Below are 26,809 nucleotides of genomic sequence, written 5' to 3'. Positions count from 1 at the left end.
AAGGAGGTGTTAGCAATTCTGGAAAGTATGAAAATAGATAAGTCCCCTGGGCCGGATGGGATTTATCCTAGGATTCTCTGGGAGGCTAGGGAGGAGATTGCAGAGCCTTTGGCTTTGATCTTTAGGTCATCATTACCTACAGGAATAGTGCCAGAACACTGGAGGATTGCAAATGTTGTTCCCTTGTTCAAGAAGGGGAGTAGAGACAACCCTGGTAATTATTAACCAGTGAGCCTTACTTCTGTTGTGGGCAAAATTTTGGAAAGGATTATAGGAAATAGGATTTATCATCATCTAGAAAGGAATAATTTGATTTGGGATAGTCAGCATGGTTTTGTGAAGGACAGGTCATGCCTTACAAACCTTACTGAGTTCTTTGAGAAGGTGACCAAAGAACTGGATGAGGGTAAAGCAGCTGATGTAGTGTACATGGTTTTCAGTAAAGCATTTGATAAGGTTCCCCACGATAAGCTATTGCAGAGGACACGGAGGCATGGGATTGAGGGTGATTTAGCAGTTTGAATCAGAAATTGGCTAGCTGGAAGAAGACAGAGGATGTTGGTTAATGGGAAATGTTCATACTGGAGTTCAGTTACTAGTGGTGTACTGCAAGGATCTGTTTTGGGGACACTGCTATTTGTCATTTTTATAAATGACCTGGATGAGGGTGTAGCAGGATGGGTTAGTAAATTTGCGAATGACACTAAAGTCGGTGGAGTTGTGGACAGTGCGGAAGGATGTTGCAGGTTACAGAGGGACATAGATAAGCTGCAGAGCTGGGCTGAGAGGTGGCAAATGGAGTTTAATGCTGAAAAGTGCAAAATGATTCACTTTGGAAGGAGTTAACAGGAATACAGAGTACTGGGGTAATGGTAAGTTACTTAGTAGTGTGGTTGAGCAGAGAGATTTCGGTGTCCATGTGCATAGATCCCTAAAAATTGGCATCCAGATTGATAGGGTTGTTAAGAAGGCATACGGTGTGTTAGCTTTTATTGGTAGAGGGATTGAGTTTAGGAGCCATGAAGTCATGTTGCAGCTGTACAAAACTCTGGTGCGGCCGCACTTGGAGTATTGCGTACAATTCTGGCAGCCACATTCTAGGAAGGATGTGCAAGCATTGGAAAGGGTGCAGATGAGATTTACCAGGATGTTGCCTGGTATGGTGGGACAGTCTTATGAGGAAAGGCTGAGGGACTTGTGGCTGTTTTCATTAGAGAGAAGAAGGTTATGAGGTGACTTAATAGGGGCATATGATCAGAAGATTAGATTGGGTGGACAGTGAGAGCCTTTTTCCTTGGATGGAGATGGCTAGCATGAGGGGACTTAGCTTTAAATTGAGGGGTGATAGATATAGGACAGATGTCAGAGGTAGGTTCTTTACTCAGAGAGTAGTAAAAGCGTGGAATGCCCTGCCTGCAACAGTAGTGGATCCGCCAACATTAAGGGCATTTAAATGGTCATTGGATAAACATATGGATCATATTGGAATAGTGTAGGTTAGATGGGCTTTAGATTGGTTTCGCAGGTCGGTGCAACATCGAGGGCTAAAGGGTCTGTATTGCACCGTAATGTTTTATGTTCTAACACTGTAAAACATACATGATCCATGTGCTCCTGGAGTCCTTGGCTGAAGGGTCGTCGACCAATTACCCCTGTTTCCTCTGCATCAGGGAATGAAATGTGTCCAATTGTGTCAACCATCCCATAGGATTTCACCATGGAGTAAGCCACTCTCGTAACCTTTTGCAAGTCATCCTGAGCACCTGAGTATTAAAAATTGTTCCAATTCAATCCAGGAATATGTACTCTGATATATGCTCTGAATGTGGCTTCCAAAGATATTCAGCTAATTGTTCAGGATACAAATAGAGGTAAATCATGTAATCTCTAGAATGAATAATGAATAATTACTCCAATGAATAATTACCAAAACATTTCCACACTTGTCAAGCACGAAAAGCTCTCCCAAACAAAAACATTATAACACTAGTGGCATTGTATGACACATCCTTCTCAAAACATAAGAAATACGAGTAAGTCATTCAGCCCTTCAGGCCCATTGTCATTCAATAAGATCTTGGCTTACCTTCTGTTACAACACCATTTTTCTGCACTATCCCCATATCCCTCGAGTCAGTCATAGAGTTGTACAGCACAGAAAAGGCCTTCGGTCCATTGAGTTTGCACTGACAATAACTACCTCCAAAGTTGCAGTAATCCCATTTTTAAGCACATGTTCCATATCTGAATTTTATGTTGCTTCAAGTGCTCATCCAAATACTATTTAATGGTTGTAATGTTTCTGGCTTCCACTCCCTTCCCAGGCAGCACATTCCAGGTTCTCAACACTCAATGAAAACGTTTTTCCTTAAATCCCCTCTGAATCTCCTGTCCCTCACTCTAAACCTATGACCCCTCAAAAAGGTTTTAAACGTATAGAAATATATTGATCTCAGTCTTAAACATAGTCAATGACTGAGCCTCCACAGCCCACTTGGGCAGAAATTCCATTGCTGTAACCCATTGCCCCATCCCCCTCATATTCAAGCTGCTCTGTAAAAAAGATAACCAAAGCAATTCTTAAATAGGTATAAAAATATATATGTTTAAATATTTCAATTGATGATGCTGCTGAAGACTAGGAGCTCATGCAGGGAGTAGCAAAATCTGAGGAAGATCAGAGGTCTTCAAGATACATTTGGGGATATCACCTTGAGTTAGTGGTACCATACTCACCTCTGATTAAGAACCAGAGCACATAGAATCATAGAAATGTTACTTCACAGAAAGAGGCCATTCAGCCCATCTGCAGCAGCCAAAAAAGAAGCCGTCCATTTTAATTCCACCTTCTCGCACCTGGTCTGTAGCTTTGCAGGTTAAAGCACTTCAGAGGCAGGTCTTGGTATGAGTTGAGGGTTTCCGCCTCCACCACAAAACCAGGCAGTGAATTCCAGATATCCACCACCCTTCAAGTGAAGGAGTTTTTTCTCATGTCTCCTCTAATCCTTCTACAAATCACCTTAAATCTACACCCTAGAAATTTATCTCTCTGCTGAGGGAAACAGTGTTTCCAATCTACTCTGGCTAAGCTCCTCATAATCTTATACACTTCAACTCAGTCATCCCTCAACCTCCTCTGTTCAAAGAAAAACAACACTAGCTTATGAAATCTTTCCTCATACTGCAATTTTCAAGCCCTGGCAACACTTTTGTAAATCTTCTCTGTACTCTCTCCAGAACAATTATGCCTTTACATGGCGACCAGAATGTAAAAATAACTTAAATTAAAAGTTCAGTGCTAAACTGAGGGAGGGCTGCTTTGTTGACAGTGCCATCTTCCAGACAGATGTTAATCCTCCCTTTTCAGATGAACGTAAAAGATCCCCTGGTATTATTTGAAGAGCTGTGGTTTTCTCCTGGTGTATTTCCTAACATTTATCTTTCAACTGTCACAACCAGAAACAGATTATACATTCATCTTACTTACTGTTTGCGCACCTTGCTTTACGCAAACCAGCAGCCTGCATAATAACAGGAGCTAACATTGCAATACTATTTGATTTGCTCTATCCTGAGGACATGAAATGAATTGTAAGAATACAGGTCCCTCATGTTGAACTTGCAAATCTCAATCAGGATGATGACAGAGGTGCTGCAATAGACCTCAGGGCCCTTCATTAATAGCGTAAAAATATGGCCAGGGCTCTTGCTTCTGAACATTATCCAGCTATAAGTGCACATGATGAAGCTAGGCATAAACTTTGGTTATGATGTTCTCTAAGAGATGGGGACAAAATTGGCAAGATTTAAAACTATATACATATTTATTAAATTTACTGACCTTAAGAAACCGCCAAATGGCAATGCAGCAGAATGAAGCATCAAATCATATCTGCAGCAGTGGAATGCAGGATCACAAATTAAGCATTTTACAGGAGAGTTGCATGTTGCAATGACTGATAGGGCGGGGAGGCAAGTCATCTTGGTTTCCTGCCTTCCAACAGCCAGTTTAATTGACTTCAGTAGAAGGCTGGAAAAAAGTCGCGCATCCTCTCGGCCAAACGTGTGTACAGAAAAAACTATAAAAGGTATCTAAGAGATGTACACCTTTCCTGCCCCTGTTTGTCCCCACCCCTCCAAGTAAAGTGGAGCAGGCTGATTTTGAATAAATGCCATACAAAATGTCATCCCTAATAGATCAGAAGAAAGCATACAAGTATTCTTACATTTGGAATTGTTCAAATTATACCTGTTGTGACTTTATTAAAGGTGATAGCTTCTGCAACACGGCCTCCTAGAGCCATGCACATGCGTTCAAAAAGCTGTTCTTTAGTAAAGAGATGCTGCTCTCGTGGTAGAATCTGTGCAAATCCTAGTGCTGCATTTGTTCGTGGTGCTATGGAGACCTGCAAGGTAAAACAATCAAAAAATATTTACAGTTCACCCCAGTAATTTTAGACAGTTAAAATCGATGGTTAACAATCATCGATGTAAAACAAATGAAATCATATTAGTGATTCAGTAAAATTTTCTAAACATAAATATACAATAATTGTGGGGATCCAAACTTTATTTTATCATTTGTTTCAAAACACAACAAATATTTGCTTTTCAAAAGGCTTTTTGGCTCCATTAAACATCTGGTAGATTAATAGCCTAAATAATGCGAGGCTGCTTGTCCCAGTTTCAGTTTCTGGTCTACAGAACGGCATTAGCATCGCTCAGCTAAGAAGGGAAATTAAACCTGCTCCTGAAGAAAATATTGTGGATTCTCTTGAAAACTACATACCAACGCGGATGAAAACAGGACTGGACTTGGATGTAGTGACTTTCCCCAGTTCAGCTGCCTGCTAACACGAGCCGAATATTGAAAGCAGCTCATTTTTTTTGAAACCAAAGCACACTCCTCTCTTCCCATCATAACATACAGCTATTTTCACTGTTTTAATGTTTTTGCCTGTTTTTTATTTAAAATTTCCTATATTTAAATCCTCCTATTCGATATTATTATCTTACATTGACTTCAATGAGATTGCTCCCTAACTTTCTTTCTTTTTGATAGTGGAGCTTTAGCACACACCTACCCAGTCACCCCCAAACCCACCCACAACCCCTCTCTAGGCACACAGTTGTACAGTTCATAAGATGCTTTGATGAACTTCCCAGCAACCAGCTTATCAAAGGGCCAGAGGAAACTGAGTAATTTTACATAATAGATACCTTAATCATTACACAACTGAGTCAAAGCATAAAATTTAAGTCTAAGCTATTTAATATTTGTAAAAAGTAGCTGTAGTCACTTAAGATTCCAACTGTATTATTTGTATAATAATATATATAAGGAGCGTGACAAGATATATAGTTATATAAAAATACTAGACCTTTAAGACAGCTTCTGTGTGCTCCAGAAGCCAACCCACAAGAACATGTCCAGACTCATGAAAAGCTATTATTCTCTGTTCTTCCTTGGAGAGAATTTTACTTTTCTTGGCAGTGCCTGAGGGAAAAAAGGATAGTGTTAACAAAGCAAAGAAAAATTTTCCCAACAAGCAAATATTGTCATGAGATTTTGGGACATTTACTGACATTTTGGGAATTTATTTAAAAATCAGCGTACAGTGATTTTGTTCAATTTAAAAAGGAGGTTTTGTGTTCTACTTTGAGTACTGTAACCTGAGGTATTTAATGTGAACATTTGAATATTGGGAACACAGAATCTTAGAACTATCATTCATCACATAAGGAACCCATTCAGCCTACAGTGCCTATGCAGGCTGTCCAATTAATTCCATTTCCTTCTGCTTTGCCATAACCCCAAAAACCTTTCCTTTAAGGTGAGTGTGCTGTGCATCAAGACAAAGAAGTTCAGATTTCAGTCTTCCAAGCAATACATTCCTTCTTCCAAAAGAAATGGTATCTGAAGCATTTTTCCTCCCTGCCCCCAATGTGTCTCACACCACTCTTGAGTGAAGATAGCAACCAAACAGCTGGTTCAACATTTATGAACGCCACTGAAGTATCTCTCAGTAGCTGGGTTGGTTTTTGAAATGAAATACTGTAGTTTTGCACTAAAGAAACTTCAAAATTGTAAGACATTAATCTAATTTAAAAACGTCAGAAAGGTAAAAGAAAACATAACTAAAAGTTAGTAGTTGATGAATGTCTGTATCTCAAAATCAGGTTAAAATTCTGGTATCACAAATATTACTAACACCCATTGTCTAAAATCTTGGCGCTTTGTCCAGCTTTTAAAGTTCAGCTCAATTACCAGTGTAATCTACATCCTTTAAAATTAATAAATCACTGTTTAAAATTTTAAAGTTTAATTATTAGTGTCACAAGTAGGCTTACATTAACACTGCAACAAAATTACTGTGAAAATCCCTTAGTTGCCACACTCTTGGCACCTGTTCAGATACACTGAGGGAAAATTTAGCATGGCTAATGCACCTAACCAACACGTCGTTTCGACTGTGGAAGGAAACCAAAACACCCAGGAGAAACCTGTGCAGACACAGGGAGAATGTGCAGACTCCATACAGACAGTGACCCAAGCCGGGAATTGAACCTGGGTCTCTGGCGCAGCAGTGCTAACCACTGAGCCACCGTGCCAATGGTGCAACTTTATTGGGAAATAACTACCAATAACTGCTTGGTTTAAAAATGGATGATGGATTCACCTTATTTAAGATGGGCTGACAACAGAAAATAAAAGTTACTATCCTTCAGGACAGCTTCAATGTGATTAAGGAGCAAGTTCATAAACATGCTACAATAATGCAATACAAAATAAAGATCAGTGTTAGAATTCTCCTGATCTATACTTCTTTCCCCTTCATTATGTGATGATACATGATTTACTTATTAGTAAAACTTCATAAAATTAATGAAAACAGAGAATAGCTTTACCTGCTATGACCCGTTCTACTGCATATTCAAAACTAAAGGTGTCAACTGATTTCTCCCCTTCTCTGGCTGCATGCAATGCTGCTTCATTACAGATGTTTGCGATGTCAGCTCCTAGGATGAAGCCAAATAAATGCACACGCTAAAGATTCTAAAGTACAAAATTTGTTGTGTGACTAAAGTAGCAGAGATTAAAATTAGCACTTCTGAATGGCATTACAGATTTCTAATTACGTCCTCAAATTTCTAATGGAATATGCAAGCTCAGAAACTTCACACCAACATGCACAGCAACTTCTATAGAAACACAGAGCAAACTCAGCTAACAAAAAAAAATACAATAAAGTCTTGCACAGTACTTTTAAATGCTGAATCCTTACCACTGAATCCTGGAGCTAACTCAGCCAATCGTTGGGAATAAAAACTGGCTGGACGAGTTAACTTCAGACTCTTCAAATGTTGTTCAAAAATTTCCTTTCTTTCCTACAAATTTCAAAGAAATAACTGTATATCAATCCACTCAGGACAATAATAATTGTGAAGTTATATCATGATTCAACTTTTCAGCATATTTTGAGGGTGTTGCAAGTTCCCAACTAGTTTTAATTCTCTATTTGTTTTGCTAAACAAAACAAGCTCAATGGTCAATGAGGTGTTCCTTCCAAAGTGATCACAAAGTTAGATTGTGTGGGATTAGAACTGTAGCAACGATGCCTCAGTAAAATCAGTTCCAATTTGTGTTTTAAAAACATTTTCATCTTTCACAGTTTAGTAATCAAGCCACATATCAAACAGTCCAGAAACTGCACTTTCAATGTGAACTGTAGAAAGCTTCATAAAATATTAAATGCACCAAAAAACCCCACAAAAAATTATATTCTTGCTATTCTGTCAGCGTGTGCACCTTGGTATCAGCATAACAAATTGAAATAGCTTTCTTGTGAGAGAGTTAAGCTTACTTAAGCAATAAAAATAAACAAAACTGTGATCAACTAGCAATTTGGAATAAGAAAGCAACTGAGGAATGGGAAGCAGGGTCTCTGGGATTGGTATAGTTGATGGTAACACACTTAGCAATTGAAGGTTACTTCAGACTTCACTGGAATCAGATAGATCAGGATTATTTTGGGGTCTTCAGTTGACCAGCCAATATGTTTCATAACAACAATAACTACTTGCATTTATATAGCTCCTTCAATATAGTAAAACATCCCAAGGCAGCAAACAACATAGACCTTGAGCCACATTTGGAAATGCAAGGACATGATGAAAAGCTTAGTCGAAGATGTAGTTTTACCAAGTATATAATAGGAGAGAGAGGTAAAGACATTCAGAAGGGCACTGCAGACCTTTGGGCATGGGCAATTCAAAGCACACCTGTCAATGGTAAAGCAACTAAAATAAAGGACGCGCAAGGGGCCAAAATTGGTGGAGCGCACAGATCTTTTGCAGGTTGTAGGGCAGGACTAGGTCAGAGGTGGGAAGGGGTGTGACCATGAAGGGATTTAAAAACAACAATAAGAATTTTATACTAAACTGGAAGCCAACATCAGTGGGTGTTATCAGAAATTCAAACCTGGTTTCACCCTTTTCTTCAAACAGACAACCTTCAACCCTCTGTTCTTGCAGTCATCCAATTCCCAACCTCTCTTACTGCCCCAAGTGCTTGAAGGTATTCTTACTTCCTAAATCAGTTACCTAGAGCTCTGCATTTAAATCTCATAAGATTTTTGACCCAGTCACAGTACTGAAGCAGCCTTGTCAAAAATCACAAATGACATACAGGAATGATGACGACACTCAGCTCAATCTCACCACTTCTTCTTTGATCTGGTCCATTGTCACGAATTTGAGACATGCTTGTCCAAAATCCACTTGTGGATGAGGAAGAATTTCTTCTGAATAAATCTTGTGAAGAATTAAGCCATTGTCTTTGGCTTTTGCCACAAACTCCATTTCCTGACCACTTGGTGTTGTGCTTGACCAAGGTTAATTTCCAACCACATATCCATATCAGCATCATGACTGCTTGTTTCCACCCTACCTCAGTTCACCTGCTGCTGAATAATCATCCATGCCTTTTGTTATCTCCAGGATTGACTAGTCAATACTCCCCCAGCCAGCTTCCCATCTTCCACCTTACATAAAGTTGTGCTCATCCAAAACTGTTTTGCCCGTATCTTAACTCACTCATCCTCATTCACCCTCACCAGTGTAGTTCCTGACTTCACTGGCTCAATGTCTGACAATGCCTCAGTTTTAAAATTCTCATCCTCATATTCAAATCCCTCCATGGCCTCATCTCTGCAGTTTCCTCCTGTCCAATAATGTAACACCTTTTCCTTGCATAGGAATATCACCATCTCCTAGTTTTTTCCAAGAGACACGTCACTCTAATTGAAAATATATCATTATTCCTTCATCGTCACTGGATTGAAACTCTGGCACACCTGTTGTGAAAAACCTTCACCATCATAGACTGTAGCAGCTCAAGAAGGCAACCCACCACCATCTTTTCTAGGAAAATTACAGGTGGGAAATAAATGCTGGCCTTGCCAGCAATGCTAATATTCCATAGAAAGAAATTTACACAGACACACCATCTTTTAGATATAGGAAAATGAAATTTAGAACAAATTATTGGGCCTTAACTTCAGTGAAGCAACGATCACAGTAGGATGGCCACTCCACTTCTATTACACTAAATGTACTGCATCTCTCTCACTCGACTTTGTGACTTAAGACCTGGTGCAAAAAGTTCAGTGCAACTGTCCAGGAATCCTCTGTCAAGTGCAGAGTCAGACAGCACAAGCTGCTGTAAAGCACCTAAATTTAAAAAGAGGTCCAGCCTTTGGAGGACTAGTCAAGGGATGAGGTTGGGAATTGGGTGACTGCAAGAACAGAAGAGGTTGAAGGTTGTTTATTTGAAGAAAAGGGTGAAACCAGGTTTGAATTTCTGAAATCACTCACTGACGTTGGCTTCCAGGTATGAGGGTTAGTTGGGGGAGGGACCTAGTTGGGACACAGGGGGTAGTGGCATAATCAAGGGCTCTCTGGAGGTGTAGTTGGGGTGGTCGGCCCAATGTCATAGCTACCCAATAGTTAGAAGTGGTTTTAGTTCTTCTAACTTTTCCAGGGTAACTATTACCATAAGACAGATAGAATCACCCGAAGACTGCGATCTAAATCAAAGTATCAGATAGTTCCCAGAGCAGGGTAATTTCCAATCAATCAGAGGTTTGAATTTCCCAGGCAATTGCCTTGCTATCCCACATGCAGACATCTGGGGGTGGGGAGCGGGGTGCAATCGCATCTTTGGGCTGCTCCCCCTGAATAGGAACATCTGGTGATGGGAAGTTATGAGCCATAATCTACACAGCATTTCTCCTCTTAAAACTTGTATCCTTAACCATTAGCACACCAAGAACAGATTTGATTTATTACTGGCACTGCAAATGAATTCACTCTCCTATTGACAGCCCTTTCCTGTTACACACTAAGAACAATTTTAGGGTCAACAGGGCTCTAGCCATCTAGTGACCATGCAAGTTTTCTCATCTTTGCTTTGTGATTGGGTTAAAATTTGACTTATAGCTTTTTTAAAAAATATTTCTCCCTTTAAATTAAATGGTGAAAGAAAGTAAGAAATGCTAGAAAATGAAAAACTAAGAATCTGTCTGTAAAACCCTGACCTGGACAGACTGACATTTCCACCAACGCGTCAATGTGCCACAGCATTAAAATACACCTCATATTTAGTGGAATATTTCCAATCTTTCACCTGATAGCGAACCAAAGAGGCACAATGATTACTTTCTGCCCTTACCCATCAGTACCTGCAAAGTAGGAAAGTCAATAAATATATGTCGATCCAGCCGGCCAGGTCTCATTAAAGCACTGTCCAAAATGTCAGCACGATTGGTTGATGCCAGAACTATTACATGATCTGTTGTGCCCATTCCTGTTCAAAATAGTAAGATAAAGAACATTAAGGCAATTTACAATGTTTCAGTAAGAACAGATGGTGCTTTCACTTTTTTAAAAAAATATAAAAGACCATGGGAATTGGGTGACTGCAAGAACAGAGGAGGTTGCAAGTTGTTTATGTGAAGAAAAGGGTGAAACCAGGTTTGAATTTCTGATATCACTCGCTTATGGAATTTTATACACTTATCAGGTAATGAACAAGCTATAGAAATACACACTTCACAGCCTAATTTCCACCACATGGCAAGCAACAAAAACTGTCAGCAACAAATTTCAAAGGAAGTTGTTATCTAGACTGGTTGTCAAGACACCCTCTGAAATGTTTTTGAAGTCCCCATTGAAAATTTGCTGGTCCTTTCAGCTTGAATGAATAATCTCAATTTCAGTTGTACTTTCAATATTAATGAGGTCCTGCATTTCATATTAAGAACAGAAAGACGATTGTTCTTGAGTCCTAATACTGCCATATGGACACTGAAGGATCTGATGCACAGTTGAACGATTCAACCCAAATCACTAGTTCATTTAATTTCAATTCAATATCATAAGGCAGGTTCGGTACCTAAAAAGCTTAAGCATACTAGAGTTATTAACCAGAGGAGGTTACCACAAGGTGTACTGCTCTGAAGGGTCAAAAGTGTTCAATACATTTCTAAAAATACAATAAAACTTATTAGTTTAGAAAATAATTCATGATATTGAGCAACACAGGTTTGTACCTCAATTGTACCACAATAGAATACCCACCATCCATTTCCACTAACAGTTGATTCAGTGTCTGCTCTTCCTCCGTATTAGCAAATCCAGACATGCTGGTAGAACGTTTTTTACCCACTGCATCAATTTCATCAATATACACAATGCAGGGCGCACGAGTCCGGGCCTCCTTAAATAAACTCCGTACCCTTGCAGCACCTAGACCTGTAAGGAAAAATTAAAGTAGAAACTGCTTTAAAAATAACACATGTAACAAGCCAATATAAAAGACCAATGGTGATCTGATATTATCATCCTAAAAGTGTCCACTGGTCACAAATCAATATACCAAATGCAAAAATAAAGTTTTTGATGTTTCCTGAGAAAAACTGTTACCAGTGCCCTGAGCAGTCAACAAAATATCTCTATAGGATAAGAAAATCTAGTGAACTGATCACAAAATTCCAATCACGCACTAAAAAATATTCGCCGGAAACCTCCAACCTTGTCCACAGCTGGGATTCTCCAGTACCGATGAGCACCAAATTCCCCGTTCTCACTGGCAGCGGGGGGGGGGGGGGGCCATAAAATTGGAGAATCCCACCATTAACTCTGTTGGAAAGCACATTTACAATGAAAATAGGAACATGCCAGCTAGGAGATCAACTGCTTCAGCTAGTTTAGATATATTGCTTCCCTTGTGCTTACTGCATTGTCCTAACATTTTAGACAATTAGAATAATGTTAGCTTGACACAGCGTTAATACTTCTTCCTTAGGTGAGAGGAGAATACGTTCAGTCTCACTTCAAGGCTTCAGCACAGAGTCTAGGCTGACACTTTAATATAGTAATGTGGGACTACTTTCAGATGAGTCATTAGTTCCAGACCTCCTCTGCCTGCTTGGGTAGGCACAAAATGTCCTCGGACCGAACCAGAGATCCAGTCATGTACATCCCACAACCAGTTATCACAAAAATAGATTACCCAAATTTCTCATTGCTGTTTGTGGGAGCGTGCTGCATTTGCTTACAATATGGTGTTACTACAAAAACAATTCATTGGCTGAGTTGCTTTGGAGAAACCCTAGCAGCTGAAATGTAAATTTACTCTAATATGTGGTTATAGCTCTTCAAAAACATGAATTTCTGATTATTATCTTGATATTACACTACCCAAAACCATTTTTCCTGCGGATCTCTGACTTTTTTTAAGCTAAAGAACAAATACAGTTATTCAATCAAAGCAGTCATTTTCTTTTCAATTTAAAATTATTATAAAACAATTGGTTAAAAACAAACTTGCAGCTAATTAGTTGTCTGGAAAAGGAACTCACTTTCTGCTTTACACAGGCCAAAAGATCAATACAAAGGCTTTGATCACTCTTCTAACGAAAGCTAACAGTGGACATAGGTTTAACTAACAAATCCATCATTAATGTGTACAGATGCTCTTACAGGATGCAGAAGAACTTTCTGAAAATCAATATGAATCTTTCAGCCCTATCTACCAGAGGTACCAAATACATTGCCTATTCCTGAAGCATCTATAGATTATTAGTAATCATTATTCTAAGTGCGTTTGAAATTTGCTTCCGGTGGAGGACACACAGATTTAACATTAAATAAAATCAAGGCTGATATTCTTTTGTTATTTCTGACCAACCTCATAATTGAAAGTATATCCAAACAACGAGATGGACTACATCATACAGCACCTTGAGCCTGCTCCATCATTGAAAAAATGATGGCTGATCTGATAGTAACCTCAAATCTACATCCTGCCTATCCTGTTTACCAAAAATCTATCCACCGCTACCTTAAAAATATTCAAAGACGCTGCTTCCACTACGTTTTGAGCAACAGAGTTCCAAAGAGTCACGATCCTCTGAGTGAAGGAATTTTGCCGCATCTTCATTTTAAATGGGTGATCCCTTAGTCTCTGGTTTGAAATTCTCCCAGAGGAGGAAATATGCTTTACACATCCACCCTGTCAAGACCACACAGAATTTTGTATGTTTCAATCAAGTCATCTCTTATTCTTGTGGAATAAAGACTAGCCTGTCCAACCTTTCCTCATATGACAACACACGCGTTTCAAGTATTAGTCCAGTAAACGTCTCTGAACTGCTTCTAATGCATTTACATCCTTTCTTAGGAAAGGTGATCAATACTGTGTACAGTACTTCAAATGTGGTCTCACTAGTGCCCTGTTCAAATGAAGTATAACCTCCCTAATTTGGTATTCAATTCCCCTTGCAGTAAAATATTAACATGTTATTAGCTTTCCCAATTACTTGCTGTACCTGCATACGAGTCCTTGTGATTCATGCACTAAGACACTCAGCTCCTTCTGCATCTCAGAGGTGTGCAATCTCTCACCATTTAGATAATGTTTCTCTTTTATTCAAAATTACCAGAATTTATAATTTCACATTTTCCCACATTACACTCTATTTGCCAGATCTTTGTCCTTGCACTTAACCTATTTTTTTTGTAACCTCCTTATCTCCTCTTCACAACTTACTTTCCTATCTATTATTGTGTCATGAGTAAATTTGGCAACCATCCTTTCAGCCAAGGCATTTATATAAATTGTACACAGTGGAGGTCCTAGCGCTGATCCCTTTGGAACACCATTTGTTACATCTTGCCAACCTGAAACATCATGCCTACTGTCTGTTTCCTGTTAGCCAGCCAGTCTTCTATCCATGCCAATAGTTATCCTCTATAACATGTGCTTTTATTTTTTGCACTAATCTTTGATGTGGCACTTTACCAAATGCTTCTTGAAACCAGTTCTCCTTTAGTAGCAAAGGTTACTTTCTCAGAACTCCAAAAAGTTGGTTAAACATGACTTTCCTTTCACAATTACCTAATTACCTTGAACTTATCCAAGTGCCCTGCTATAACTTATGCAATAATAACTTCTAATATTTTCCCTACGACAGATATTAAGCTAACAAGCCTGTAGTTTCCACTTTCTGTCTCTCTCCTTTCTGAATCTGGAGCTGCATCCTGCAATCTAATAGAAACTTCCCTGAATCTAGAGGGTTTTGGAAAATTAAAATTGTGTCAACTACCTTACCAGGCACTTATTTCATGACCCTACGATCTGTCAGCCTGTAGCTCCAACAATTTACTCAGTACCACTTCTCAGATGATTGTAATTTCTCGCAGTTCCTCCCTCCCTTCCATTTCCTGGTTTAAAGGTGTTTCTGGGATGTTACTTGTATCCTCGGTAGTGAAGACTAATGCAAAATATTTGTTCAGTTCGTCTGCCATCTCCTGGTTTTGCATTACTAATTCTCCAGACTCACTTTCTATGGAACCAACTCTTATTATATTTACTTAAAGAGGTGGAAACTGGTTAGAACTCATATTACATTATTATAGTTAACTTACAATACGTACTTAGATCATCAGATGAAATTACTCTGAGGACCAAATAATGATGAGCTAGAAGAGATTACTGCTTTTCATACAAACAACGATTCAGCCACAAACTGCAATGTCATTTTATGTAGCCAACAGAATCAGACTGGTATAAAAAAAAGTAACAGCATTTAGTGAGTTACTGTCAGCCAGTTAACTTTATCTTACATTCTCAAGACACGTGGGCCATTAGTGAGGTTGGCATTCATTATCCATTCCCAGTTTTTCTTTTGAAGGTGGAGGTGAGCTTCCTCTGAAACTGCAGTAGCCCATACATTGAAGATATTCCAGCAATGCAGTTTAACGTAGGAATGGTCAGGACTTTGACCCAGCGATGATGAAGAAGCAGTAATAACATATGTCCAAGTCAGAATGGTGAAAGACTTGGAGGAGATGCTGTTGCCATTCTACACATGCTGCTTATGTGATGCAAAGTTAACAAACAAGTGTTTTTATATCATAGTATGATTTATTGTTGTTTAAAGTTGACCAACGGTGTTACGAACAGGCAGGCAGTAATTGCCAGGCTAACCAAATCCCAAGGGGAAACTTGGCAAGCTACCACAATGATTTTCAATTTGTACTTTACTATGAGAAAGTCAGAAGTCACAAATTCCAATAACGCTTTTGGGGATTTTAAGTAGTAAATTAAAACATTTAATAACAAAATAAAAGAAAATCTAACCACGCAAAACTACATTTGCAGAATTCAAATTATTCTGGCAGAACATTTCCCCAACCAATTTTGCTTTGGTTAGCCTCAAAAATAATCACCTCTTTAGGCAACAGTCCTTACAGAAATTTCATCTATAAAACAAATTCCAGTAATTTTACCATAAGGCACAACTCGCTGTTGCCATAGGGAAGATATGTTACAGAGCTTCTTTCTCCCCCTCTCATTCGACTGTGGCAATCCATGATTTTAATTAAAGCCCTTCTTACTGGAGCAAACAGGCACCTCTGAGACGGCTGACTGCTGCTCACTTTACCTCTTCACAGTGTATCACATGGCCACACCCTTTAGCATAGCTTCAAACTTCTCTTTAAGTAAATTTTTTCGTCTTTCATCTTTTCCAAATTGTGCTTATCCTTTTTTGAAATTTACCTTCCCTGGAACACAAAACCTATTGTTCTCTCTATGGCCACTACTTTCTGGCCAAGTAAAATTTAATAACTTTGCCTTATTTATGACTTTTGTTAAGTTCTAAACTTATTTCCCTTTGAAATTTAACAGCTATAAATCCAAATCCTCACTTATCTCCTAACACAAATTTCCAACCATACTGTCCTTATTTGTGAAACATTCTATCCTATTCACCTCATAGGTCTGCTTTTCACATCTGTCCCCTTTTGATGGTCTCAATTCCACGGACGTTCAGTCTCCAGCTTAATTTAAAAAAATCTTCTTCACAATAGCACGTGCAGTCGCTGCGATTACTCAGAACATCAGATTTCTTCCACCGCTTCTAACAAACTGGTGTAATGAAATCAGTTTCTGCAAAAGTTAAAACATGCACCCTAATGTGTTGATACTTCTTACAAGACCCACCCACCTATCCTAATCCTAGAAAGGAACAAAACCGGCATTTAATATAGTTTATACAGAAATAAATGCTGGAAAGTACATTAAAACGAGTCATATCTATGGTTTCATGTACCAACACACTCGCTAACTCTTCCATGCATCTTTTTTTAAATTCTTTGATGGGATGTAGGTGCTGCCCATCTTAATTCCCATTGAACTAGGTGATCTGCAAAACATTTTAGACAGCAGTTAAGAGACAACCATGTAGCTGTAGATCCAAAGTCACATATGGGTCAGATCAGGTAAGGATAGAAGATTTCCTTCCTTAAAGAACATTCGTGAACCAATTGGGTTTTTAGAACAATTTATGATAGTGAGACTAGCCCTATGATGGGTATGGTGGATTGGCCATGCTAAATTGCCCGTTAGTGTCCAAAGATGTGTAGGTTAGGGGGATTAGCAATGCTAAGTTGCCCCTTAGTGCTCAAACATGTGCAGGTTTGGCGGATTGGTTATGCTAAATTGCCCTTTAGTGACAGGGGGATTAGTAAAGTAAATATATGCAGATACAGGGATAGGGTCTAGTTGGGATTGTTGTTGGTGCAGGTTTAATGGGCCGAATAGCCTCCTTCTATACTGTAGGTATTCTGTGATTCTAGTTTTATATTTTAGATTTACTAAATGAATCTAAATTCCACCAGCTGCCATGGTGGGATTTGAATCAATATCCAGGGAGCATTAGCCTGTGCTTCTGGATTACTAAATCCAGTGACATTACCAATATGCCCCTTGCAATATAGAATGTGAATTCTAAGGAAGTATATTCAACACTGTACAATATTATGTTTTGGACATTAACCTTTACTCCTTACCTCCGATCACCTCCACAAACTCTGATCCAGCCATGGCTAAAAAAGGAACTTGAGCTTCCGAAGCAACAGCTTTTGCCAGTAGTGTTTTTCCACACCCTGGTGGTCCAAGCAATAAAGCTCCCTTTGGAACTTTTGCACCAAGCTGTAGGTAACGTTCTGGACTCTAAAAAGAGAGAATAAAAATTGATTTTTCCCACTTTGCCAGTGTTATATTTGTTTCACTGATTCCTGCTCAAAACGTGTCTTTCCAAGAGTAAAACCTGACAAGAAAGTACCTACAATTTGGTTCAAATAAAATCATAAACATGACTTCAAACCTAGACTAATGAGCTTCATATTACTGGAGTGGCCACTGCCCCTTAGCCCAATATTTGCTCTCTTTAGAGTTTCAATTCAAAGCAATAGCACCCTTAATTCAACAGCTAAAGCAGAAGCGTGTAGATGTTACATTCCCAAACAGAATGCAGTCTGAAGCAAGAAGGCAACAGCATTTTAAATAGATATGCAGGTCTCTTGCTGAAACACTGCAAAGAGAGAACTTGTTAAAAAAAAGTACTTTCTGCAGAAACTGACAGCAAAGTCAACTCAAATTAACCAGTAGCAAATGAAGATGCACCTTTACTTAGGTCATTTGAGGTACAGGAATAGTCAGTATTCTGCAAACAAGCATATTTCATAGAGGGGGGAAACTTTACCCCAAAAATACAGGAATATTTACATACAAAAAAGGAGAATGTTGCCTTTTCTATACTTAACAGGTAACATGATGCACTTCCATCTTTTCTGCCAGATGGTATACTGGACAAAGATAAATTGCCCAGAATCAACTTAAATATACCATTTAAGTATAAAATATTAATTTTTATATTCAAAACATTCACTTTTACAAATAGATGAGAAGAGATGCAAGCTTTTTTTTCCTCCAACTTATTACACAGCATGCAAAAAATGCCAAAGACATCCCAAAGTCCATGACGTTATGTTCTGATATGCATACCAAAACTTTGCTTTTAAATGTCCAGAATATGTAGATACAAGGCTCGCATTTTCAGCTCGTCAGTTCAGCCCACGCACAATCTTAATTTCCTATCTGGTAACTGAATGGACTGCAAACAAGTTACCATAAGAACATAAGAAATGGGAGCAGGAGTAGGCCATCTAGCCCTTCGAGCCTGCCCCACCATTCAATAAGATCATGGCTGGTCTGAAGTGGATCAGTTCCACTTTCCCGCTTTCTCCCCATAACCCTTAATTCCCTTGTCTACCAAAAACCTATCTACCCGTGTCTTAAATACATTTAGCGAGGTAGCCTCCACCACTTCAACGGGCAGAGAATTCCAGAGATTCACCACCCTTTGAGTGAAGAAGTTCCTCCTCAACTCCATTCTAAACTGCCCCCCCTTATCTTGAGGCTGTGCCCTCTAGTCCTGCTGTCCTTTCTGAGCGGGAAGAATCTCTCTACCTCTACCCTATCCATCCCTATCATTATCTTATACGTCTCTATTAGATCCCCCCTCATCTTTCTAAGCTCCAACGAGTACAGACTCAGTCTATTTAGTCTCTCTTCATAGTCTAACCCCCTCATCTCCAGTATCAGCCTAGTGAACCTCCTCTGCACTCCCTCCAAGGCCAATACATCCTGGCGCAAGTGCGGCGACCAAAACTGCACACAGTATTCCAGCTGCGGCCTCACCAATGCCCTGTACAGTTGCAGCAAGACCTCCCTGCTTTTATATTCTATTCCCCTCGCTATAAACGCCAGCATCCCATTCGCCACCTTGATCACCTGCTGCACCTGCAGACTGGGTTTTTGCGACTCATGCACAAGGACCCCCAGGTTCCTCTGCATCGTAGCATGCTGCAGCTTTTCTCCCTTTAAATAGTAATCCCTCCTACTATTATTCCTACCAAAGTGGATAACCTCACACTTGCTAACATTGTACTCCATCTGCCAGGTCCCCGCCCACTCGCTCAGCCTATCCAGATCCCCCTGCAGACTTTCCACACCCTCCGCACAATTTGCTTTTCCACTCATCTTTGTGTCATCAGCAAATTTCATCACCCTACACTCAGCCCCCTCCTCCAGATCATCTATATAAATGGTAAATAGCTGAGGCCCCAGCACCAATCCCTGCGGCACTCCACTAGTCACCAACTGCCAATCAGAATAGCACCCATTGATACCAACTCTCTGCCTATTGTTCTAGTTTGAGTCACCACATGTCTATTTAAAAGCTTGTGCCACTTGCCACAAAGATTTGAATCACGTTCTTTCCATTTTGACAAGTGAGACTGAATTGCATGTGGTTTGTGTTATATCTGAGCTTGACATGTGCTTTTCATTATCAGCGCCTTACCACAAGATTTTAATCCACACTGCAATAATTTCCTGATAGAATTGTCATTTTCAGCTTCCTTCATGTACATGGTTGGAAGAACTGAATATGATAGAGATCAGTGTGTGAATGCAAATATGTAAATATATTCCACCAGTTGGCTCATGATAAAACATAATTGGGCAACACATCTCCAGTAAGAAACATTTTAACAGGTGAATGACTTTTTGAAACCCCCCACCACCACACTTTAGATTTACTATCAAGTTGGTTTAACGGCCATTGATCAGAACTGTGGTCAACTCAGCTCAATCTGTTCTCCACCAACTGAAACCCATTCAATTATATTATCTTTGCCTCTGTCTCCAATATTCTTCAGCTCTATGTAATCTCTAAGTAGGGGCAGATGAACTACTTGCAATCTGCTAATGAACCCTTCAACCAATTACAAATAAAAAAGCACAGTAATGATAGTTTAAAGGCTAGCTCCCAATCTCCACTCAACAGTACATCCATTCACATAGCTGTAATTAGTACTTGCATAGGGAACTGCAGATGCAAGTGCAATTTCAGAACACCATCACAGATTGTGCCAACAAAGCATCCTCCCAGTTCAATTTGATTTACTTATTTCAGGAACTTGCCAATGATGACAAATTAGCAATTATCAGAACTGCATTCTTCATGTTGAAAAAAAAGCTTGCATCTTATACTAAAATCCAATTACCTTCAGGTAATCAACAAACTCTTTAACTTCCAGTTTGGCCTCATGCAGCCCTGCTACATCCTTAAATGTAACACCTTTTCCAGACTTTCCATCCACAACAGTAAAACGAGCCATTTTCAGCTGATTCTATGGGTTAGACCAAAGATAAAAAAGTGTTAATAGGGAGAGAAACAGTATAGATCTATCCTGTAAAAGCTTAATTAGTAGTAGATACCTTTCCTTTTTGCCTCCATCAGTTTTGTTTTTTTTATGAACTGATTGTGACGTTCAGCTTCTTTGTAATGCACAAAAGAGAAGCTATCAGTGTAGATACAACCAGGCATAAATAAAAATGCATACCCACTACCAGCAACAGCTTTCTTAACCAAAATGTTTTATAAATAAAGTAACATTAGAAAATTGTATCAATCTATTCTTGAATTTTCTGTAACTGATTACCAAAAAATAATACAGAGCAGGAAAAGATTATAGGCTGGCAAACTGAGATGGGGCGGGTGGGGGGATGTCAGTGTTTAGGCAAAGGGTAGAAGATCATGTTGCATTGAACTCTAACTCCTTAAGTATTCAAGAAAACTGAATAAAGCGTATTGACACATCAGCCTTTCCCTGTACCAGAATGTGAACTGATTAATGCTCACAGAAGTTGGTAAGTAATTCCATAATACATTTATTGCATCTCCACAGCTAAAGAAAGACTAAAACAGATAAGGTTTAATAAAGCCCAAAATCTGCCTTTTGCAGTCAAAAAAGTTTATGTTTAAACAACCATCATGTCAGAACATCAATAAATATTGTGGTGAAATTTTTCCCGTTTTTGAGCAAGAGGAATTCCCAACATGTTTTATCCAAGCTGACTAATCAAAAGCTCCAAATCAACTTCAGTTATAATGCACATGCAATACATTCATTTTTAAATTATTCAATGGGGCTGCAATGACTAATGCATCTTAAGAAATATGTGAGAAAATAAATGAAGGGAGGAAACATTGCAAATCTAAATATTATTTTTTGAAGCACCCAAATTACTGAAATGTTGCAGTTTGCAGATTTTTAATAAGGATGACCGTGAACCAAAAAGAGACCAATATTGACTTTATATTATTAAGCTCACTTACAAACGCACTAAATCCACCTTCTCTTCCAGCCATTCCTGCAAGCCGAAATATGTACCAGAGAATGGCCACACCCACTGCAGCCATTCCCAGGGCATACAGAGCACTGAAAAAAAAATCAAGAATTGAAACAATTTCTGTTTCTAAAACTAAAACCATGTTTGAAACTGATTTCATTAGGACAATGACTTTGTTTATTTACATGCAGTATTTCAAATAAAAAGTAAAAGATTCTCTTAAAATTCCAAAATGTTTTAAATTACTGTTACATGGATAACAAATGAATCTGCCTACATGTTTCCAATCAATCATACCTCTCTATTTTTCTCATTTCTGTCAGCACAAAACCTCTCCATCTCACCCTGTTAAGATGCAAGTTTGCATACCTTTAATACAGCATAACAAGATTTACGCAAGCATAAGTAGTCGGTGGGAAATTGAGGAGTAAATATGTAAGGAAATTACAGATAACTCCAAGAAAAATAGGGTGGTAATAGTAGGAGATTTTAACTTTTCCAACATTGACTGGGACAGCCACAGTATTAGAGGCTTGGATGGAGAGAAATTTGTTGAGTGTATTCAGGAGGAATTTCTCATTCAGTATGTGAATGGCCCAACTACAGAGAAGACAAAACTTGACCTCCTCTTGGGAAATAAGGAAGGGCAGATGACAGAAGTGTTGGTGAGGGATCACTTTGGGACCAGTGGCCGTAATTCTATTGGTTTGAAGATAGCTATGGAGAATGATAGGTCTGGCCCAAAAGTTTAAATTCTAAATTGGGGGAAGGCCAATTTTGATGGTATCAGACAGGAACTTTCAAAACTTAATTGGAGGAGTCTGTGGGAAGGCAAAGGGACATCTGGTAAGCAGCACACTTTCAAAAGTGTGTTAACCAGGGTTCAGAGTAAGCACATTCCTCTTAGGGAGAAGGGCAAGGCTGGCAGAAGTAGGGAACCCTGAATGACTCAGGATGTTGAGGCCCTGGTCAAGAAGAAGAGGCACATGACATGCATAGGCAGCTGGGATCAAGCAAATCCCTTGGAGTATAGGGGGCGTAGGAGTAGAGTTCAGAGAGAAATCAGGAGGGCAAAAAGGGGACACGTGATTATTTTGGCAGGTAAGGCAAAGGAGAATCCAAAGAGCTTCTACAAATACATAAAGGGCAAAAGAGTAACAAAGGAGACAGTAGGGCTTCTTAAGGGTCAACAAAGTCATCTATAGAACATAGAACACCATAGCACAAACAGGCCCTTCGGCCCACAAGTTGTGCCGATCATGTCCATATCTACCAGGCCTATCTATAACTCTCAATCCCATTAAATCCCTTGTACTCATCCAGAAGTCTCTATGTGCGGATCCACAAGAGATGGGTGAGATCCTTAATGAATAGCTCTCATCAGTATTTACCGTTGAGAAAAGCATGGATGTCAGAGAACTTGGGGAAATAAATAGTGATATCTTGAGGCATGTACACATTACAGAGGTGGTGGTGCTGGAAGTCTTAAAGTGCATCGAGGTAGATAAATCCCTGGGATCTGATGAAGTGTATCCCAGGACATTGTGGGAGACTAGGGAGGGAAATTGCGGTTCCCCTAGATGAGATATTTGAATCATCGATAGTCACAGGTGAGATGCCTGAAGATTGGAGAGTGGCAAATGCCTTTGTTTAAAAACAGCTGCAGGGAAAAGCCTGGGAATTACAGGCTAGTGAGCCTCACATCTATGGTGGATAAATTGTTGGAAGGTATTTTGAGAGACAGGATCTACAGACATTTAGAAACACAAGGATTGATTAGGGAAAGTCAGCATGGCTTTGTGAGTGAAAATCACGTCTCACAAATTTGATAGAATTTTTGAAGGGGTAATCAAGAAGGTAGATGAGGGCAGTGCAGTAGATGTCGTTCTCATGGACTTTAGCAAGTGCTTTGACAAGGTACCACATGGTAGGTTGTTGCAGAAGGTTAGATCTCACAGGATCCAGGATGAGGTATCTAAATGGATACAAAATTGGTTTCTTGACAGAAGCCAAAGAGTGGGGTTGTCGAGAGTTGTTTTTCAAACTGCAAACCTGTGACCAACGGTGTGCCTCAGGGATCAATGCTGGGTCCACTATTCTTTGTCATTTATATTAATAATTTTTATGAGAATATAGGAAGCATGGTTAGTAAGTTTGCAGATGACACTAAGATTGGTGGCATAGTGGACAGTGAAGAAAGTTATCTCCAATTGCAACGGGATCTTGATCAATTGGACCAGTGGGCTGACAAATGGCAGGTGGAATTTAATTTAGACAAATGCAAGGTGATGCATTTTGGTAGACTGAACCAGGGCAGGTTAATGGTACAGCGTTGGAGAGTTACAGAACAAAGAGATGTCAGGGTACATGTTCATAGTTCCTTGAAAGTGGAGTCACTGGTGGACAGAATGGTGAAGGCGGCATTTGGCATGCTTGGTTTCATCGGTCAGAACATTGAATACACGAGTTAGAATGTCTTGTTGAAGTTGTACAAGACATTGGTAAGGCCACACTTAGATTACTGTGTGCAATTCTGGTCACCCTATTATAGAAAGGATATTATTAAACTAGAAAGAGTGCAGAAAAGATTAACTAGGATGCTACCAGGACTTGATGGATTGAGTTATAAGGAGAGGCTGGATAGGCTGGGACTTTTTCCTCTGGAGCATAGGAGGTTCGGGGTGATCTTATAGAGGTCTATAAAATAATGTGGGGTACAGATCAGCTAGAAAGTCAATATTTTTTCCCAAAGGTAGGGGAGTCTAAAACTAGAGGGCATAGGTTTAAGGTGAGAGGTGAGAGATACAAAAGTGTCCAGACGGGCAATTTTTTCACACAAAGGGTGGTGAGTGTCTGGAACAAGCTGCCAGAGGTAGTAATAGTAGAGGCAGGTACAATTTTGTCTTTTAAAAAGCATTTAGATAGTTACAAGGGTAAGATGGGTATAGAGGAATATGGGGCAAATGCGGGCAATTTGGATTAGCTTACGGGTTTTAAAAAAAAGATTGGCATGGACAAGTTGGGCCGAAGGGCCTGTTTCCATGCTGTAAACCTCTATGGCTCTAAGTTAATATCAAATTCAAGGGCATTACCATGAGCATAACTCTTCTGTGAAAAAAATTATATCTAGAGCTTATTTTGCTCTACTTCCACCTATCAGATGTCAAACCCAAAACATTTAGTTCCCGTTTCAGTGCACTGCATTTGAATCCAAACCCTCCAGTGAAAGACTGCATTTTAACACTGTTGCACAAATCTCATAAGACAAAAGAAAACTGCTGTTCAATCATTGAATCCCTACAGTGCAGAAGGAGACCATTCTGCCCATCAGCCTTCACTGACAACAATCCCACCCAGATCCTATCCCCACAATCCCATGTATTAACCCTGCTAATCCCCCTGAGACTAAGTGGCAAATTAACATGGCCAATCCACCTAATCTGCACATCTTTCAGACTCTTCAATCAGTAACATTCAATTCAGAATGCAATTTTTCAGTTAGGCATTTGCAACTCAGGAATTATTTGAAATTTTTCTTTTTATGTTTCTGAAGTACACGTTCAACACAGATAAAACCATTCTATATGACCAATGGTTCCTAAGGTTTAATAGGAACTCTAGACATCAGCACCTTTTCTCATGAAACCAGATGGAATCTTTACAACCATTAAAAAAAAACTCACTTTCCAAAGAAACCAGTACGCTTGTATGATACTGGGATCCGGTCCTTTCCGTCAATCCCAAGCTCATTCTCAACAGCCCGTAGCTTCTCTTCAAACTTATCAATGTTTGCTACCTGCATTCGGTACATCAGGGCTAATCGCTGCAAAAATGGGGGGAAAAAATTGAATATTGTTAACAAATCTAAATAAATGTTTCAGCCTACCCCTCTCTAACATTGTTTCCTTCAGCTGTGTCCTTTAATATTAACTCTGTCAAAACAGACTGCAGCCAAGTTATAGGCCCCCAGAGGAAAAAGCACCAGGCACATAGACACAAAACCAAGTGCAATAAAACACTGGGTTCAAAGTTCCTATCCAATCACTGTATAGTGACTGGCTAATAGCAGTCAGGTGAGGACAAGGTCAGCCTTATTTTTGAGGTCTTTCAACATCTTAAGAGCCTGTCAACATTTACCATTGATGTGAACAAGACCAATTGAGCATAGCACTGGAGGGCAACTTTTCCCTGTGAGACCATAGCCAAAATGCTTTTGAGAGAGGAGCAAGCATCTCATAATTCCCTATGTGTAGTACTTCACAAAATCTCTCTTGGATCTGCTACTGACTGACAACACTGGCAGCAGGGTTACTTGATTATCTCAACTAGAAATGGTGTACAGAGTAAGAATTTAAACTGCAAGTTGTGGGAAAATCTAAAATGTTGTTCTAATAGTCACCAGGTTCATTGATCTCTGAGTAGATTTTTGCCTACACCGTTACAATTCCTGCTTTAGCTTCCGTGAAGCTGCAAACAAAAATAAATTTGCAAAGTAATGGGCTGTGGAGAGGAGAGAAAGAAACATATTGATTTACTCCTGTCACCTATGAGGAACTCATAGGTACCTCAGCTTAACACTTGAGTTTCAGAGATGTGAATGCAAAACTCAAGTTGTGAACATGGCACTCCCTTTCTAAGCCAATGAAATTACAGGTAACCATAACAACCTTTACAGTTAACAGTGCACTGCACTGCACTAAATATAACCAGAAAATGACTGGTGCAAACTGGCCCTGAATCTGGAAATGTAGAAAAAATGAATAATTAATTTAGCACTGAATTTGGTGAAAGAAGCCTGTTTGAAGTTCTAACTGTAATGCAATTAACCTCTTAAGTAATTACTGCAAGCAATTCCACACTGAGGTACAATGTTGAATAATTTCAACAAACAATTTCACATCGCTGGAAACTTATCTGCAAAGATGTATACCAGTACAATGAGTGGAAGGATTGCCATGTATAATTTAAATAATGCAATCTTTAAGAATGTATTGGCAGTTAGTCAACCACATCTATACAATCAAGCAAAATTTCTATACAAAATAAGGTGTAATTGCTGTAAATCCAGGTGTTAAAGATATAATGCCAGTGCTTTTAAGATAAGCATTTAGTTTGATTTCAATCACAACTTAGGAGAGGTTTACTAGGCTGATGCCGGAGTTGAGGGGGTTGAGCTATGAGGAGAGGCTGAATAAACTA

General features: G+C 39.3%; 1 protein-coding gene across 1 annotated transcript in view; it reads right to left on the bottom strand.

Annotated features, from left to right (window-relative positions):
• spg7 (SPG7 matrix AAA peptidase subunit, paraplegin) overlaps window positions 1-26,809 on the bottom strand; it is a 53,130-nt gene that overhangs the window by 10,331 nt on the left and 15,990 nt on the right. Inside the window, exons 5-15 of the mRNA XM_080186861.1 lie at window positions 25,294-25,433; window positions 21,597-21,699; window positions 20,482-20,607; window positions 17,419-17,581; window positions 11,641-11,814; window positions 10,743-10,867; window positions 7,287-7,389; window positions 6,910-7,020; window positions 5,382-5,497; window positions 4,250-4,406; window positions 1,600-1,763 (exon numbers count right to left, since the gene is read on the bottom strand). Of these exons, the coding sequence (XP_080042987.1) occupies window positions 1,600-1,763; window positions 4,250-4,406; window positions 5,382-5,497; window positions 6,910-7,020; window positions 7,287-7,389; window positions 10,743-10,867; window positions 11,641-11,814; window positions 17,419-17,581; window positions 20,482-20,607; window positions 21,597-21,699; window positions 25,294-25,433 (1,482 nt within the window). The remainder of the gene's footprint in view (window positions 1-1,599; window positions 1,764-4,249; window positions 4,407-5,381; window positions 5,498-6,909; window positions 7,021-7,286; window positions 7,390-10,742; window positions 10,868-11,640; window positions 11,815-17,418; window positions 17,582-20,481; window positions 20,608-21,596; window positions 21,700-25,293; window positions 25,434-26,809) is intronic.

This window comes from Carcharhinus amblyrhynchos, chromosome 4, assembly GCF_965287045.1.
Source record: "Carcharhinus amblyrhynchos chromosome 4, sCarAmb.v2.hapA, whole genome shotgun sequence".
Taxonomy (NCBI): domain Eukaryota; kingdom Metazoa; phylum Chordata; class Chondrichthyes; order Carcharhiniformes; family Carcharhinidae; genus Carcharhinus; species Carcharhinus amblyrhynchos.
Note: the sequence above shows the minus strand (reverse complement) of the source record. Positions and strands in the feature narration are given on the sequence as shown.